This window comes from Epinephelus lanceolatus, chromosome 20, assembly GCF_041903045.1.
Source record: "Epinephelus lanceolatus isolate andai-2023 chromosome 20, ASM4190304v1, whole genome shotgun sequence".
NCBI classification, from domain to species: domain Eukaryota; kingdom Metazoa; phylum Chordata; class Actinopteri; order Perciformes; family Serranidae; genus Epinephelus; species Epinephelus lanceolatus.
Genome location: NC_135753.1, coordinates 38,345,823 through 38,364,789, shown reverse-complemented (window position 1 = coordinate 38,364,789; position 18,967 = coordinate 38,345,823). Strand labels below are relative to the sequence as shown.

Here is an 18,967-nt window from a genome sequence, read left to right as displayed (position 1 = left end):
CTGGTAATAAGAGCTAAGCTGATCATTTTGTGGGTAAAGAAAATCTTCCCTATGAGCATTATAACTTTGCAAAATGAGATTAATAAAAATAAAATGACACAGGGACACACAGGCAGTAATGGCTGATAACGGCACAGTGATCCTGATGTGGGTGTGTTGTGAATATTCCACCTACTCCTCTTGGTCACATGTAGAGGCTCTGTTGTGTACAGACATACAGTCTCTATGAAGGTATGTCCGACTCTGAGTATTTTTTACATCAGCCTTCAGTGTTCCTAACAAACGTGACGGCAGGTGTGGCGCCGACATCAGAGGCAGCAGCAAGGAGGGAGACGATGGCTGCCGCTCTCATGGACACGCACAGCTATTTGACACCACTGTCTGAGTTGATTATGACTCACAGTGTGACCATGGCAACCAAACAAAGCATGCCAGCAAAACAATTTATGAGCTGATTTTACTGGTGTATGAATTCACTCAGTTAGACGTGTTTTCATGTGCAGTAAAGAAAAAGATCAATTCATAAAACAGCCTTGGAGCAACATCATCCTCAAAGTTTGATTATCCTGTCAGAGCCGAAATTTTATTTTTGGTATTATTTAGCTAGCTATTCCCTCTACGGTGCAGGAGGCAGAAACCAGGTGGCAGTAACCTGAATGGTGTGCTGCAAGTGGACTGCACCTACTATATAGCATCATCCAACTACTCCAAGCGCTTTTTACAGTATGAGTCACATTCACCCATTAATACACTGGTAGCCGAGGCTACGATACGAGGTGCCACGAATTAACTGATTAGATTATTGTGGTCACAGGTCAAGGTCATCGTGACCTTGTCTGTCTCATTTTGTGAATGCAATACCTCAAGCATACCGTGAGGGAATTTCTTCAAATTTGGCACAAACATTCACACTGACTCGAGGATGAACTGATTAGATTTTGGTGGTCAAAGGTCAAGGTCACTGTGACCTTGCATCTGTCTGATTCTTGTAAATATGATATCTCAAGAACCTTAATGGATTTTTTTTTAAAAATTTGACACATATGTCCACTTGGACTGAAGAATAAACTGATTAGAATTTGGTGGTTGAAGGTCAAAGGTTAAGCTTCAAGATGTTTCATTCCTCCAAAATGAATTCTGTGAGCCAGGAGTAATAATAATTGTCGAGTCAGAGATTATAATACAGCCTCCTCCTATTAAGCTGATGAGGTTCATGATAACAGTAGCTAAGAAGGCCGGTGGAGAGACAGCCCACACAGCTTAGTATTTTGAACAAGCTCCACCTTTTCAGTCTTGATATCACAAACGTTGCTGCTGATGGTAGCTCTGTCTGTCTCATGTGTCCCTCTTAACATCTTCTTTTTTCCTCCCAGGAGTTTACACCTTTGGCCTCTTCACCGTCGACATCTTTGTCAATGCAGGCCAGGTAGTGACAGGGAACCTGGCACCCTATTTCCTGACGGTCTGTAAGCCCAACTACACGGCACTGGGCTGCCAGCAGGCCCTGCGCTACATCAGCCACCAGGAGGCCTGCACAGGAAACCAGGACGACATCCTGCGCGCCCGCAAGACCTTCCCATCCAAGGAGGCCGCACTCAGTGTCTACGCCGCACTCTACCTGGCTGTGAGTCACTCTGCTCCTGCATTTACTACTTTCACTGTTTGTCAGATTCCAAATACATTTATTCATGGTAAACTACTGAAATCTGGGAGCATGGTGACATCAAGAAACTCAGGCAGTTATACGATCAAACCCACTTTCTGTCTCATCTTTCATCTGTACTCACTGTAGCTGTGCTCACACAGTTTTCCTGTCAAGTGAGGGAGTCCTAGTAATAATGAACTTGAGCTCACTTTCAGTTTAAAAATCCAAATAAAGCAGTTTAGATTTGGATAAACTTGTTTCTTTCTGATCGTCTGATTGCTTGTGAGCAGTTGGCCAATTACTTTGGTAAGTGCCATGTAAACATGACTGATATAGGTTGTGGTTCAATCTATTAAACTGAGACCTAAGAGCCAGGCTAGCTGATATACCCGCCTCCAGTCTTTATGCAAAGCGAAACTAATCGCCTCCTGGGGCTAGCTCCATATTTAGATATGAGAGTGATATCAGTCTGAACATCTCACTTTCAGAAAAAGAGAATAAGCATATTTCAGAAAATGACGAACAATGTCTTTGGGGTGAAGCTAACTGGAAATGTATAAAAAAGATTAGAGGCATGAGAAACGGAGCAAAATCACAGTATTGCAGGCGTGTGTGAGGGTTATATAGGTGCTGAATGCCTCCCAGATAATGGTGTGAGGGATGAATAAAATGATCCCATGTTGAAGTAATTCTATTTTCTACTTATTGCATGGCTGCCAAGACAGATTATACAGGAAGTCAGACCAAGTTAGCACTGTGCAATCCCAGTTCTCTCTCCCAAATGCTTTTTTCCATAAGTTTGAGAGTGCAAGTGATATACTTATGCTAATCATATTCAGCCCAAAGTGCTTATGCACACAGAATACTGCAACATCAGTTTAAAAGCAGCTCGTTCAGCTGTTGACCCACCAGCTACAGATACAGTTATTCAGTCAGAGGAAGAGGGTAGAATCCCAGGACATCTATGTTACTATTTAGTTTTCACTTTATTTTCAGTGAGAGGTGATACCAAAACATGCTAAAATCCAAGTGGGAGTCGATGGAGTCAGTGCGTAACTGGCTGTATGTGTTTACTGTAGGGCCGTAACAGTACATGTATTTGTGTCGAACCGTTCGGTACGCGACTTTCAGTTCAGCACGACCCTGTACCGAATTATTGGGCGCAGGATATTATTTTATTTTATTTTGTTTTATTTTAATTCCATTTGTGCGAGCCGAACCATTTAAAATATCTAGTTCCCCGACGGACATAATTAAGTGACGAACCGAGTCCAACCATAAATCTCCGCCTTCACTTTGTGCAGCGCATTCTCGCATTTTGACAATATGGCAAGTGAGCCTGACGAACCTGAAGACCCATCTGCAAACCTTAAGTCCTCCGTTTGGGAACACTTTGGTTTCAGGGTAAAATACGAAGATGGAAATAAACAAGTGGACAAGACAAAAGCAGTGTGCCGACACTGCAGAACAGCGGTCGGGTATGTACTTGGAAACACGTCTAACATGCTAACGCATCTAAAGCGACACCACCCGAGTTTGAACGTTAACCGGCACGACTAGAAAAAGCAATCTGGTGCAAACTACGATATCGTCGTCATTTAAAAAGAAAGAGCGTTTCCCTGACCATCGCGCTAAAGAAATAACCAACACCACTGGAGTTGAGTAAAATTGTTTAAGCTGCACTTCAGATATAAGCATGTTTTGTTTACTGCACTTTAACAAAGTGGGAAAGCTAAGTAAGTTCCTAGTAAAACTGAATCTGAGCAGGCTTTAAAGCTGACCAGCTGCACTATACTTTTTATTTTAATTGAGTAAAACTGTTTAAGCAGACATTTATATTTATATTTTTCATTCAAAAAATGTGTTAAAAAAACAGCAGGATTTTATTTTTCACTTTTATATTTCTATTTTCATTCAAACAATGTGAAAAAGCAGGATTTTATATATATTTGTTTCATTCAAAAATTGTGTAAAAAGAGTTAACTGCTGTGGTGGTATGTTTTAATAAGGTTACCAATAAGTAAAAGATATTTAATAGTTGTCTATTTTTTTCATTACTGTACCGAAAAAAAAACGAACCGTGACTTGTGTACCGAGGTACGTACCGAACCGAGATTTTTGTGTACCGTTACACCCCTAGTTTACTGGGTAGAAAGCAAACCTCAAACTTCATCTACAGTAGGAAGTTCTGTATGTACTGATTAGATTATAGTGGTCAAAGGTCACTGTGACCTTGCATCCATGTAATTCTCATGAACACAATATCTCAATAAGCCTTGAGGGAGTTTCCTCAAATTTGACACAAATGTCCACTTGGACTCAAAAATGAACAGATTAGAAATGTTGGTCAAAGGTCAACGTTGCTGTGACCTCACAAAACATGTTTTAGGTCATAGCTCAATAATTAATTTAAGAAAAAGGGGCTTTAGACTCAAACATGTGGGAAAACAGCGTCCAGGTTGAAAAATACCAAAGTTACCCTTTAGGCATGCCAACATTTGATAATTAGAGCTCGCTAAATGCCATCTTCTCTGTCTAGATCTAAGAATTCAATCCCATACAGCCGGCTGTGTAGTTCGTAATATAGAGTCGTCACCAGTGTTATCAGCCATAGTGGTGGAGTGAAGTGAAGAAACCTTTCAGCTGAACAGCTAAATTCCTTCAAGTAAGACTTCAGTGCAGTGATTTGGATTAAGCCTTCACAGACATTCACCAGCACTGCTGCTCTGAGGTCAGTGAGACTGAGCTGGATGCTTTAACTGAAGCCTCCTCTGCCTTGAACCACCTCGTGTCAAAGTGGTCGTTATATAATATCTGAGCCGCTCTGTTCTGTTCCACTGCAGGCCTTAGTGTGTGTGACCTTGCATCTAATCTCTCTGATGTCTAATAAGATGATCACATTTTACTTCCCATTTAATTTCTCGCTAGATTGTCTTATGTAAGGCCCAGTTATAGATCACAGATAGTGTCAGAGCGACAGGGACACTTCCCAGAATTCATTTGAGGGGGTGACTGTCTCCCCTCACAGATATCAGATTTGAGTGTGGCTGGAAGAATCTGCTGGATAACATTTAAAGCACTGTGTTCTTTGATTTTTGTACAATGCAGCGTGGATGTGCTCACAAGAATAAAAGCAAGAAGAAATCATCCTTTCCAGCATTCCATCTAACTGATCCATCACCCTTTGGTCAACAGTCCAACATGCCTGAATGTTTGAATCCACAGAGAGCAGTGCAGCAGCACATTTCTACCCTGCGTGATTCACTGTGGATTTATCCTTTGAGCACAACACACAAACATTTCCAGAAAGGCTCTGATTCTAGCTGATGGTCTGATTGCTTTGATTTTCTGTGTCAGTGAGACAGCGTCTGCCCGAGTGCCCATGAGCGACGAATGCACGGCTTTGGACCATCAGTGACTCCCCGCACGATGGGGAGAGCAGATTGCCTCTGTTATCTAGGTCATTTAGCAAAGGCCATTGTTTGTGAACAGCTCAGCGTTCAGGACATACATGCAGTCTGCACACAGACACTTATACACGCAACACACACACAAACACACAACCCTGCAACTCTGTGGAGATGATGCTCACTCCTCTTCAAACTGTCATTGTCTCAGTCATTACAGCAGTGTCAGGGTCAAACACAGCCATCTAGCCTCCACTGAACCCGAGGACTCATCCAAATGAGGCTGTAATTACCCCATTCAGATGATAATGTAACAGTAATGTAAAGACTCGTGATTATGTTTTTGCCTGAATCGACACTGTAAGGTGGTGTCATCGTCTAAACTGTAGGGCACAGAATCAAACACCATGAATGTTAATCTCAGGGATACCAGGTTGTGATGCACTTCCTGCCTGTGGTTTTTAAGACCCCCCTGACGAAAAGCCCAGTCTGCTCTTATTGGTCTGTGTTTTGAGTCTTCCACATCTACGCTGCAGTCCTGGCAGCCTGAGAATCCACCCATCCACCTATTTTCATCTGCTTATCTGGGGCTGGGTCGCGGTGGCAGCAGGCCAAGCAAAGCACCCCAGACGTCCCTCTCCCCAGCAACACTTTCCAGCCCCTCCTGGAGGACCCCAAGGCGTTCCCAGACCAGATGAGAGATGTAATCCCTCCAGTGTGTTCTGGGTCTGCCCCGGGGCCTCCTACCAGTGGGACATGCCCGGAACACCTCCAGCAGGAGGCGCCCAGGAGGATCCTGATCAGATGTGCGAACCACCTCAACTGACCCCTTTCGACGCGAAGGAGCAGCGGCTCTACTCCGAGCTCCCTCCGGATGTCCGAGCTCCTCCCCCTATCTCTAAGGCTGAGCCCAGACACCCAACGGAGGAAACTCATTTCCACTGCATGTATCCACGATCTCATTCTTTCAGCAGTCAGACAGGAGTCAGGTTAATTTCCAGGGCTGGTACCTGCGGTTATTCCACAGGCTAGTTAATAACATGTCGGGCAGGAAATCCAAAGTGTGGGATCATTTTGAGAAGGTGAAGGACGAACCCAAGGTGATATGTAAACTCATCTTCATTGGTCGACTACAAACATGACGTATCATCTGAAACATGGAAGTAGCTACATGCCCATTAGCCCACAGCGTCATTAACAGGCGGCTCGCTCAGTGTGTGACGTGCACTTGGAGATAAAATATAGGCCTATATTAATGAAGGTTCATTAGTACGGTTTGTATTTCTCTGTAATGTAGCACAGTGTTAACAATGTTACTGATACTATTCTTTCTCACACCTTCAACTCAAACCACCAAAATATATCATTTCATCATTACATTCATATCAGAAACATGCAGGAGACTAGTCCACTGATGGACCCTGATGAGGACTGTTGGTCCACTGATGGACCCTGATGAGGACTGTTGGTCCACTGATGGACCCTGATGAGGACTGTTGGTCCACTGATGGACCCTGATGAGGACTGTTGGTCCACTAGGAAGATTCTCAGTCTGGGGCAGCTCTACTTTAAACGTTGTTGATGGAAACATGGACGCAGTAATTCATGTTTAAAATGTGTAAGGTGACCTCCCAGATTCTAACTCCACATAATTCTATTAAGCATCACTCTTTCAAACATGTTGAATTCTCCCAAAACACGGCCTCGCCACCTCCAAACAGTTGGTCGTGGTCGCAGCATGCAGGGGGAGTGTGCATGTCAATTGCCTATTGTCAGGTATTGATTATACAATGTGGCATTTATAGACTGACAGAGGCAGAGTCTGTGTTGACTGTGTGACGGCGCAGTGTTTGTCTGGAGTTCTATCCAGCTGTGAGAGTCTCAGCTTGCTTTTTAATTCCCAGCCGTGGTTTGTTTGTTGCTGTGGTATTTTTACTCTGTAAAGAAAAGATGTCACAGTACAGTATAGCAACGCCCGCGCTGTCGATTTCTTCTTGAGTTTGAATTTGTGAAGGCGGTGTTGTTTGATCTGCCTCTTCAGCCATGTTGGATATCACCACTTATGTTTTCCTCTGCTTAGTCAAAAAAAAGCCTGAAACACTGCACGTCAGAGGAGAGAACGGACAGTCATGCATGCACGAGACAGTGTGTGTACCTGCTTTTAAAGGTTGAATCCATAAGAGAGCTGGATATCATGTTACAAGAGTGTGCACACTTCATTCCATTGAAAGTTATACAGTATGTCCTGGCACTCCTGCACCAACATCTGCAGTTACAGAGAATCAACACATTCACCAACCCATCCTCACTGTGACCTCGTCACATGTCCACGTTTGGTCATGGACTTTCCACGTCCACATATGACGTCCAAGGTACCCTGGGTGTGTTGGTTGTTGACGTTTTGGGACGCCGTGTCAACTTCAGCCTGTTACATGCATTGTCTGTTTTCAAAATACACTTCTGTTTTCACAGGAAATGTACAGTTTGCATACAGTCTCTTTCAAAATAAAAGTACTACGTCGGTACAACACGATGAATTGATGTTCTTTTCCTCCAACAACAAACATGTGGTTGGGTTAGGCAACAAAAGCACATGGTTTTAGGGGGATAAAAAACAGGGTTTGGCTTTACATTCATACCGGGAGTGAACACCGGCTCTCCAGGTAAAAGTCAGTGGTTGTTGGACTGTTGCAATATCCCCTCTCGCCCACCCGACTCAAACATCCACCGCCTTAACTTTCGTTGGTGTCTGATGCTGGAAGTCACTGAAAAAGCATCTGTTTTCAACGACTTCAGAGTGAGACTGGGTTGATTTTGGGTGTTTATATGTCTGTCTGTCTGTGGATAGATTATGTCAATGTGATAGTGCCACAACAGTGATAGATAAAGTCCCAAAACTTTTACAGGTGTGTTATTTCATTAGAATAAAGGTTGAGTTCAAAGATGGCTGCAGTAGGAGGGGAGTGTGAAAGTAAAGCGAACATGCAGATGCAAAATCAACTGCTAAACATTTGTTGAAGGACACCATTCCCAGGTGGAGAATTCCAGGAAAAATTCTGATCCGATCATGGCCGTCACTTTGTTAACAGTACAGTCTCATTTTTGGCAGAAAACAAAGACAGGTTTTGGCTTGATACAACATTGTGCCCATCATCCACACAGTGTGGGTTCCTGTGGCAAGAGCTAATGGGGTGTTGAAAAATTAGCTCACAAAGTGATAGAAAAGAAATTGAGAACTGGCCACTGCCCCACCCCTCCAACCCACCACCTCCACTTTACGCACCTGGCCCACATTCCTTCTAAACTGCTGATTGCTGTCCTGCAGCAAGAGTGCAGCACAAGATGGTCTCTAGTATTTACAACATCAGCAGTGTTTTGTATCCGTCTCTCAGTTCTCTCAGACTTTCCTACTCCATCTGTAGCTTTCAGCTCCGAGTCCTGCTGAGGACATTAACTGTAAATAGTACCATAAAACAGGCTCAGTAATTTCCTGAATCAGCTGGATACTGTAGTTTTTCACAAACATTACTCAGACAGATGGAAATATTGCATTTGTTGGGGACTATTTTCAGCAGCAGATTAACCCTCATTTGGTGCTTGAATACCTCCAGAGTTCACCAGGGATGACATTTCTCTGTAGGCTGATGAGGAAGTTAGCTTGGCCCTGGTTCCCTCATCAACAATCCTGAGATTTTTCCATTGGATTTTGAATTACTGCAGAAGATGAGCTCTGTGGCAAACAGATATTTATTATCCTTACACGTTTTGTTCAGCAAGATAATCTTCACTAATGAACACCACTTTAATGATTATTGAAGTCTGAATGCAGTCGCCCACAGTAAATGCTAACATTGCATGCATGATGATATTGGCACGTCATCGGTATCGGCTGATACCAGCTTTAAAATGAACTATCAAAATCGGACAATATGCTTTTTTCTTAATTTGCACAATGAATGAATATTACAGACACTGAGAGGTATCGTATGTCATGTCTCCATCTGCTGGTGGGCCGTCATGATAAGAGCATGCATTTATAAGATGATGTTAATTCCACTACAGAAGAGACTTGATTGCTGAAATGGGTGGGGAAAAAATGGATATATTGATATCGGTATTGGTTATCAGCCAAATGAGTTGTTACATATCGGATATCGGCAAATAATCCAACATCATGCATCCCTAAAACCAACTACACCATGGTTGCATGAGGTAATGTCACCACCATAACAAGACTGTAAAGCTGCGTTTGGCCACGCTACTCGGACTTTGGCTGCGTTAACTTAAAAGGATAGCACACCCAAAAATGACCGTAACCGAGCTCACGTGTGCAAGACCAGCGAAAGCACGTGAATATACATGAAGGCGGTGCCCATGTCGCACGGTCTCGCACAAGCGCTCAGTGCCCAGAGAGGCAGTCAGAGCTACAGGCTACAATGAGGCTAAAAACAGAGTTCAAATGAGGTTTTTCCAAACAACTTTTTATGTCGGGGCTTCAGGACACTTGGATCACTACGGACGAGCAGTATGGAGATATTTTGTGGTTTCAATTATGTGTTTTTGGACGTTTGAATCTGGGGCGCCGTCAGCCTCCATTAGGTGGAGTTGTGTTGCTACCTCCTCTCCCCTTGGATCTCTGCAAGTGATGTGAGGACTCTAAAACTTCACCTGAGCCTCCCTCGGCATATGGGTGAGTAGATAATGGCTGAATTTTCATTTTTGGGTGCACTATCCCTTTAAGTTTTTGTCTGGCTGCGTGTGTCCCTGATGCCACCGCTCTTTCATTAGTATCTGATGCCGGAGGTCACTGACCAAGCGCCGGTATCTGGCGACTTCAGAGTGAGACTGGGTTGCATTCGCAGGGTCTCTATTTTCCTGTGTTATATAACATCATGTGCAAAATTAATAAATGTCTGACCCTTTGTGACACCTCAGCCAGTCATGCCACACACATACACATGCCCACTCCTCCACAATCCATGTTCATTTTACAAGCCCCGCCCCTCCACAGCTTTTAAAAACCCACCTCACCAAAATGGTGCTGGCCAGTAGGAAGTGGGCAAATCTGCTCGACAGTTGTGACCGTGAGAGGGTTTTTCCCCACCAGCATAAAACACGATCTCAGCAGTACACTGCAGCATCACTACACAGCAGCCCTGCCATACACTAAGCAACTAATATTCTCTCCTAACTAATATTCCTGCACAAAACTTTACAGCTCTGTTTATTCTTAAACAGATATGTTATGCAATTTTTTAAAAAGATTTTATTTTATCTAAAGATTTTTACATTTTAACAGCACAAAAACACAAATATAAAAGATACAGGACAGAAAGCAAAACAAAGACAATAAAGAAAACAAATTAATAAAGATAAATAAATAATAATAGTTGTAACAATAATGAGATAAAAGGTAGCCTGTTTAGGGCCAGTTGGAGTGAAATATTTAGTGCAGTATTGAACTACAATAAAAATATCATCCATCATATCGGAGTTGGACCACTCTGATTGCACCTGATACCACTTGAAACAAAGGGTTAATATCCAGCTGACCTCTGAGAGATTTGTGTCATAAAACTAACTGACGAGAGCCCAGAGTGAAATCCATCGTTGAAAGTCCCTTTTAAATCAGTGTGATATATGAACACAACGACTGTGCTGGCTCCATATCACTTTTGTCTGAGCAGGTCCCCCTCAGTATTACCACAGGACACCATTTGAACTTGGCAAGACGGAGAGATTGATGTCTGAACCCGTGTCGAGCTGCTCAGCTTCGTCTCCTCAGGTTGAATTTTTCAAGTCACACTCTCCATTTAGCTGACAAGCCTCTGATATAGTGAGCATGCCAACAGCTGCTAATGTCTGACATTAAATGGGAAATAGGTTAGAGCGCGCACCCAGCTATGAAGCGCTCGCAAAGGCTGTTAAGACTAATCAAGTTGACCTGAAGAGTCTCAAGTCAAATCAGGTCCAAGATTATTGTATGTGTGCTGTGAGGTTTTAGAGAGGTCAACCTGCAGGTTTTTCTGTGCATCTACATATAAAATTAATAGTGTGTGACAGCTTATACAAGCAGCAAAGGCTCACAGGGAGAAATACCCTTGACCTGGTGAAGGACGCACATATATACACACACACACACACACACACACACACACCACAGTATGACCGGTCCAGCCTGATAATAGTTGTCAGTGTAACATGAATCATGCCTGCAGAGCTTGGACATGCACGGATATGTTTAGGGACAGCAGCTCTCTTCAACACCGGGTGCAGGTCAGTGATGAAGATTTCGTTTCAACGTTGAAACAGGAAGTTTGGGTTTCCTCTGCCATAAAATCAAACTCTTAATTTCCTGCATTCTTGTGAATTTCTATGCACCAATTTGTGCCTTTCTTTGTATCAGCCTATGTTGTAAATGTCTTTAATGTGTCATCAAAATAAAAGTCCTCTGCTACAGTCCTCCTGTCACACCTGAATCACTATGTTGGCTTTCGCGGCACTGTACTTAAGTGGTTTACGTCTTATTTGTCCGATAGAACCTTTTCTGTAATGATTGGTGATTCCTGCTCCTCCAGTGTCTCTCTCTCATGTGGGGTCCCGCAAGGTTCTGTTCTTGGCCCTGTTCTTTTTTCGTTATATATGTTACCACTTTGGTCTATTAAAGCCAGGCACAACCTTTCTTTTCATTGTTACCCAGATGATCTGCAAATCTATCTGCCACTGAAGCCTAGAGGTACTGATGCACAAAGTTCCCTACTTGACTATATTGCTGACATCAAGCAGTGGTTGGCCCAAAACTTTCTGCATTTAAATCAAGACAAAACAGAGTGCATTGTGTTTGGAGATACTGTGGCGACTGGCTTTGGCGCCTTGTCTTCATCGTTCAGTCCTACTGTCAGAAATCTGGGAGTGATCTTTGACAGTTATTTGAAATTTGATAAACAAATTGACAATGTCGTAAAGACAAGCTTTTATCAGTTACGTCTCCTGGCCAAAGTAACCAACCAACACACCCAGGGTACCTTGCACGTCATATCTGCCATACATGGCCCTCTCTCAGTTAACCCAGTAACTTTTCACTAACCCCGCCTCTCCACCACACCTACCTATCTCTCACCCCTGCCAGTCCACCATACCCATCTTATCAAGCTAATGCCCCTCACCTGTGGATCTTCACCTCCTGCTAGTACAAAGACTCCAGCTTCACAGACTCTCCTCAGTGCAAGACTTTCCAGCATTTGTTTTGTTTTCGGACTGCTTCCTCGCTGCTTACGCCGCCTGACTCTGACTTTCCTGCTTCGTCTGCTCCCTGGTTAACCACTCAGCCTTCTGGCTCCGACCAGGAGCTCTGCTTCCATGTTCCCCGCGGCTGTTTAAAGAGATCGCCACCCACCTCTCCAAAATAAGTTTACCTGTTCATCCACCTGTGGACTTCTTTGCTGTGGATTGCCTTGCCTTGTTTGGCTGCACGTTCTGTCTTTGTGTGTTCACCACAGATTCCACTTATCACTACTGACAAGTCCCTCTCTGTCTACGGTCGGCTTTACACTGGTGTGGCAGCCTCTACTGTGAGTACTACTGGTTTTGAATATCCTGCTCTTCTGACTGCTTCTGCCTGCTCCTTCACGGTACTGTTGTACACACTGGAGCTGTTTGCTGCTTGCTTGCATCCAGCGGACGCCACTGAGTCACCTGCTCTCTACTTCGGTGTGCCACACCAAGTGCTTTGGACTGAACCCATGTGTCACAGCCTGCATTCTGCTGCCCTGCTCTCCCAGTGTTTTTCCACTCTACCTGCCAGCCATTCCCACCTGATCACCCTGCTCCACTCACCTGCCTCCACAGCCAATCAGCCCGATATATAAGTCTCTCCATCACACACACTCTTTGCCAGGTAGTTCTTCGTCTGTTTCCTGGTAAACTCACCAGCCTTCTGTCCCGACCACAAGTTCTGCCTCAACGTCTCCAGTTTCCGTCTGCCTGTGGCTGTGTGGTGTTTTCCTGCGACGATGATTCAGCATGAGTGTTGCCATCTGCTCGCCAGTTGCCTACTGCTGCAATCCATCTGTGTGACGCCACATGTCGCCTTGTGTGTGTGTCCTCCTTTCACCTACCCGTCGGCTCCTCAGTCCATCACCTGGCTTCTATTTTCCTGCTGTCATCCCTCGTCAGCTCTGCTGCTTCACTGGACTGCTCTTGTTTCTGACCCCTCTCCTTCTCGACCACGCCATCAGTAAGCCCCTCTTTGTTACCTCTGCCTGCTAACGGACTGAACTGTTCAAGTCCGAGAAGTCACGTCCTTGTTCTCGGTCCCGCTTCCAGGTTCGACCTGGTTCGTTCCCAGGCTCCTGAACCTAGAGACTGTGTGTGAGCTCTGAGCCCCAAGAACGAACCATTACCAGAATATCTTCGTCAGCTCAAGTTCATATTCACTTTGTGTAAAAGTAAAGGTCGTTACCAAATGTCGCTCTGCGCCACTGTGCTGAATCTGGGTCCAACACCTGCCCGTTACATCATGTCTTGGATGGTTCCAAACCAACAAACAGACTCCCTAAGTTTTTATCCCCGACCTGCTCGATCTGTGTTTGACAAACTTTCATTAAAGACTATTACAAACTACCCACCTGTCTCTGGTGCTGCCACTGGGTTCAGAGCATACCCATGACATTTGCTTCTTATCATGTGGTGGGATGTAGCAAAGTTAATACATAGACCAACAAGTGTAACCAGCCAAAAATATTCTCTGCAGTTAACTGATCAATGGTTAACTGCTGACATCCCTAATAGAGTTAAAGCCTTGCAGACCTTGTGTCAGGGGACTGCTTAAGGAGATGTGGAGCATTACTGCAGAAATGGGGTCCTTTGAACAGGATGTGCTGATTACTGAAGACCTTCATTAACCCGTTAATGGAGAGAAACCGTAAAGAACCTCCCAGAATGCTCCCTCAAACAGCTCCGCCATGCAGCCATTTTACCCTGCAAGCGGAAACACATGATATATTTAAGCCCTGAATAATCAAAGAGATGAAGAATAAATGAATTTCAGAGAGAGAAATGGAAACATTTGATCTGGCCTTGGAAGAGATTGCGCACTCCAATGAAAAATACAATTAAGCCCTCAGAGGCTGTCTGCTGCCTCAACACAACAGATTAGTGATTCGAGCCAAACATAGACGTGTTTTCTCTGGTCTATATTTGTCTGTTTCTGTCTCTCTGCTCCTCCCTCCTCCATTTTCCCCAAGATTGATATCATGGCACTAAAACGAGGCCACATTGGATATTAACATGCATGTATGGCACTGTAGCTTGAGAAAGCACATTGTGTACCGAGTGTGCTTTGAATCTGGTGAGAAATCAGCCCGCTCGTTCTGACTCAGAGGTCTACATCTGTCTACATCAAATATATGTATTCCTATGAAAAGAACTTTCACTGTAAAGAACCGTATTTATTCCGTGGTGCATCTGTTCCACCTGCAGAGCTACAGGCTGTTTTGTGGCCTTTCAGCAGGAAGTACAGTAACAGACGCTCCTCTCCTCCACCCTGCACAAATGCCACATGGTTGGTCAAAGGTCTCAAAAGGTTATAACATGCGTGAGTTTACCAGTCCCCAGCTTGTATGATCTTATTATTTTTTAACACATCCTGATTGGCTGATTAGCTAGTTGTGTTAACAAGCAATTGAATTGACTGAAGTGTAGCTAATAAAGTGGCTGGTGAGTGTATATTGACATAGATATTTGATGTGGTACAAGCAGACAGATGGAGAGAAAGAAAATTGTCAATTACTTTGATTTACACACCTGAAAAGGAGGGGAAGTATAAACTTATTAAATCCCACTCCTTCTCCATGAGTCACTGAGTGAAATTAAACAGACAGCGTCCTTATATATTATATATAAACCTATACCATGGCATAAGGTAGTTACGCCGGCCCTAGTGCACGCTATTTTGCACATATCATCTCATCACATGATCAGAGACTTTGGATAACATCAACATACATACTACCCAACAATCATTGTTGCATATCTGTATATAACAACAACAAAAAAAAGAAAATTAGAAGTTATTAATTTAATTTAAAGTTACAATGTTTAATTTATGTGGTTGTTTATTAGCAAATATCAACTACTGCTTTCATAAATATATATTTACTAAAGTGTAATGCAATTCACATACAAATGGAAGCTTTCTCATAGGCTTAGAATGATTTCTCTATATATACACAAGCAGGGCGCGGTCTGCTGGAGGCTGCCATCTTGTGTTGCCATATTTGAATACAGTGGCTGAAAGGGATACACGCGCTTCGCCTTTCGTGTTTACGTAGAACTTGCCGTCACTGGAGACAGAGACGGTGAAGATCAATCCGGGGTGCTTCTGCGTGAACCTGCTTTGTACTTTTATGATTCTGTCGCACTTTAAATGGAGGAGCACACATATGTTTTGCCCCGTAAGAGGGAAACGACACCACCAAATAAAAGACAAAGATCAGATAAGCGAGGACGGGACAAAACGCGAGTGAATATCAGCGTTGCTTATTCCAGGTGGAAAGAACTCGTGAAGGAGGAGGATTTCACAAGAGATGCGGAGGTTGCCTGCTTTCTGCTAGACAGGTAATTCAATCTGATATTTTAAAATCATTTTGGCTTCATGTTTGCAACTACTTTTCCCTCTCGTCTAAGTTCAAGTGACGGCTACGTTTATGTTTACGTGCTAATGTTATCCTAGCCTTGGCTAACGTTATCCCAGAGCTACAGCTAAATGGTTAGCCTAGCCTACAGCCTAATCTGTTGATTCCTCTGGCGCTGCTGCGAAGGCTGACCCTCTCCTCCTCTTCCCTCTGGGGAGCCGAGACACACCTCTTCGCCTGGCTGTTCCTGCACCGCCTCTACTCCCTCACCCCCTTCTTCTCCCTGGTCTTCCTCCTCTCCCTCCTCCTCATCTCCCTGTGTCCTGTGGAAGAACACTCTGGAAATGCATATATTATAATCGTACCAACCTATATTTGCCGCACTGTGCCGTGACTATCACATAAAATGTGTTATTTTAGCATTACTGTGCTAATGTTTGCTCGTGTTACCAAAACAATTAGAAATAAAACACTCCTAACCTATATCTCACTGGTAAGCTATAACATATCATAACATGGTTTAGATTCCTAAATAAATATTCACCTCGTCGCTAGATACTCCTGAAAAACTCGAAAAAATCCACTGTCTGCGCAAGGCTTTTTGTCCTACGAGGCCACCATCACTTATCCGACGGGAGGGGTGAGTGAGTGAGCTCTGCAATCTAGAATTTGACCGCTGATGTCACTGTTACTCACCATTTTTACACACTGAGGCTTTAACAAATGTAATAGTTTATTATAGTCTATTTGGAATAAGCATATAATTTTGTTATAGATGCTGTTGATGTTTTTTTTTTTTTACAAATAAAGAAAAACACATGATGAAGATGGGTTTGCCTTTTTCAAGGGCATATATATAGCAAACAGCACTGTTTTGAATGTTTGTTTTTGAGTTTGTTTTTGAATATTTCCAAGTTGGCAATCACTCATAAAGGCCAATGCACCACCCAGCACATTGTTTGAGGGCCCACCCCCACATCATGGGCCCCAGTGCAGCGGCACTGCCTGCACTGTCTATATTTACGCCCCTGACCTTGGACTTTTCTAAATATTCAGCGTAGCGTAAGTTCAGGCATGGCACGATGTCAGACTCTGCTCACATCCAAAGCTACTGCTCTAGGCTTTCCTCATATGCACGTGGAAGGGCAGAGAGGTGTGCTCTCCTTGCCTCAGGCTTTCCTCGTATGCACGCGGAAGGGCAGAGGGGCCCCAGAAGAGAGCCATATCACCAAATATCAAATTGCAATGGAAATAAAGTTTTCTTTTGACTAAAGTGACTGACATGCACATTTTATTGCAGTTTAACAGTTTTCACACAAAAATAACCCATAAACATACAGTATATAATAGTGATTACTAAATATCAATCTTACAAAGCACAAACCTGTCTTAGTCTATAATATGAAGCCTGGAGCCTATCCCAGTTACTGTACACTGTGGACAGGTTGCCAGACGATCAAAGTTCTGCCCAAAATATGAACATTATTCTTCAATTTATACATATGTGTACACACACATACCTATTAGCAAATATGTTTTTATTAACATATTAATACATGCATATAAAGACACATCTCAGGTCTCTAACATGACACTATTCAAAGAAAGAAAACATTCATGGATAGTGTTAGCCAGAATATAGTGCATGCTGTGAAGTATTATCTGATCATCTTTAACAATGTTTCTAAAGATACTAAATTCAGTTTTTTGAGAAATGTTTAATCTGTGATGAATCTGGAGCCGACCTGATGGGAAAATGACAGATTAATCTAAAGACAGTGATGTAATGAGAGATAATCAAGTGGTTTTACAGTGTGCTATCACTTTAGAGATTAGAGCTCAGGCCTTATGATAATGATGCATTATTTACAGCACTTCATGTGAGGCCCAGATGGAGAGGAGAGGGAAAGACGAGGAGGAGGAGGAGAGGATGATGATGATGCTGCAGGCTCTATCTCTCCTCTTGAGTCTCTTTTATGTTGTTACCACAAAGACCACACATCGTAGAGACATCGTCTGTCAGTCTTACATGGCCGTCTATGGGTGTGAGAAGCTCAGGATCTTGACGCTGGAGACCAGGTTTATGTTGCACGATATGTTTTAGGGCTGTGAGTTCCAGTAAAAAATATTCACGTCAGTAATAGTTACCACGAGCTGATGTCTTAGGTAAACAACTGAAACATTAGGCAAAGTGTTAGGCACGTGGAAGGGCAGGGAGGTGTGCTCTCCCTGCCTGCGATAGATAGCTTCACTTCTCCAGCACTCCTCCCCATTTCTCACTTGATTTCCACTTTTCCATCCTCACCTCTCTCCTTTCCCTCCACTCTGTGTTTGTCAACCCCCCCCCCCCACCTCACTTACTTTCTACGTCTCCCTCCCTCTGGGTATCATCTTCGGCGTCTACTTTCTTTCTTTTCTGTCACTCCTTTCCTCTTTTCTATCTATTATTCTCCTTCTGCTTCTCTCTCCTTATTTCTTTCTCACCCTGGTATCTTTTTTTTTCATCCCGCAGTTCCAGTGGCAGATCTGCCAGCACTTCTCTAAATACAGTGGAGAAAATAGAGAGATGCCCTGAGGAGAGACTTAACATATCAGCTCATATTTACACACAGTCACAGCTGTCTGGTGGCATTTCACCACAGCGGTTTTAATAAAACATTAGGAGCACAGGAAGGAAATTTCAGAATATTTTTGAAAGTCAAACTAAAATAATGTTGATTTTCCGCATTTTTCCATCAGCAGAATATATAGAGTGGGGGAAAAGTTTTTATCCTCATAAACATCTCGGAGACACGCAGCACGAGCTGAGTCACATTGACGGCTCCTACTGTCTGCAGTCATTTACACACCAACACAGCTTCTATGAGCAAAACATCTCCGATTTTTACATCAGCCGTCAAACCAATAAGAAATGTTCACCTGTTTCATCATATTTTCTATCAGCCTTTATGTGCAGAACCTTATACACCAGTCTCTTCACAAAGCAAAGGAAACCTCATGTGTCAGTGTAGGAGTCAGGGACATTTGATATGCAAGACTCCAGTATTTACAACTAAACAGAATTAAAGTCCTCAAGGTTGCTTATATGACATGTTGTAGGATGCATCATATTCATGCACCTCCACTGAAACACACGTTTGTGTCAATCAAAACATATGCAAAGACCTGCTCCTGTGCTTGGTAGATAACGTCATTTAATTGATACACTGCTCAAAAACATTAAGGCACACTTCAATCACACATCAGATCTTGATGAACGAATTATTCAAGTTGAAAATTTT

The 18,967-nt window shown here is 43.3% G+C and overlaps 1 protein-coding gene across 2 annotated transcripts in view; it reads left to right on the top strand.

Annotated features, from left to right (window-relative positions):
- Positions 1-18,967, top strand: part of plppr5b (phospholipid phosphatase related 5b) — a 175,148-nt gene that overhangs the window by 133,895 nt on the left and 22,286 nt on the right. For both annotated transcript variants that reach the window (XM_033638552.2, XM_033638553.2), the window contains one exon: positions 1,374-1,624. In XM_033638552.2, the coding sequence (XP_033494443.1) occupies positions 1,374-1,624 (251 nt within the window). The remainder of the gene's footprint in view (positions 1-1,373; positions 1,625-18,967) is intronic.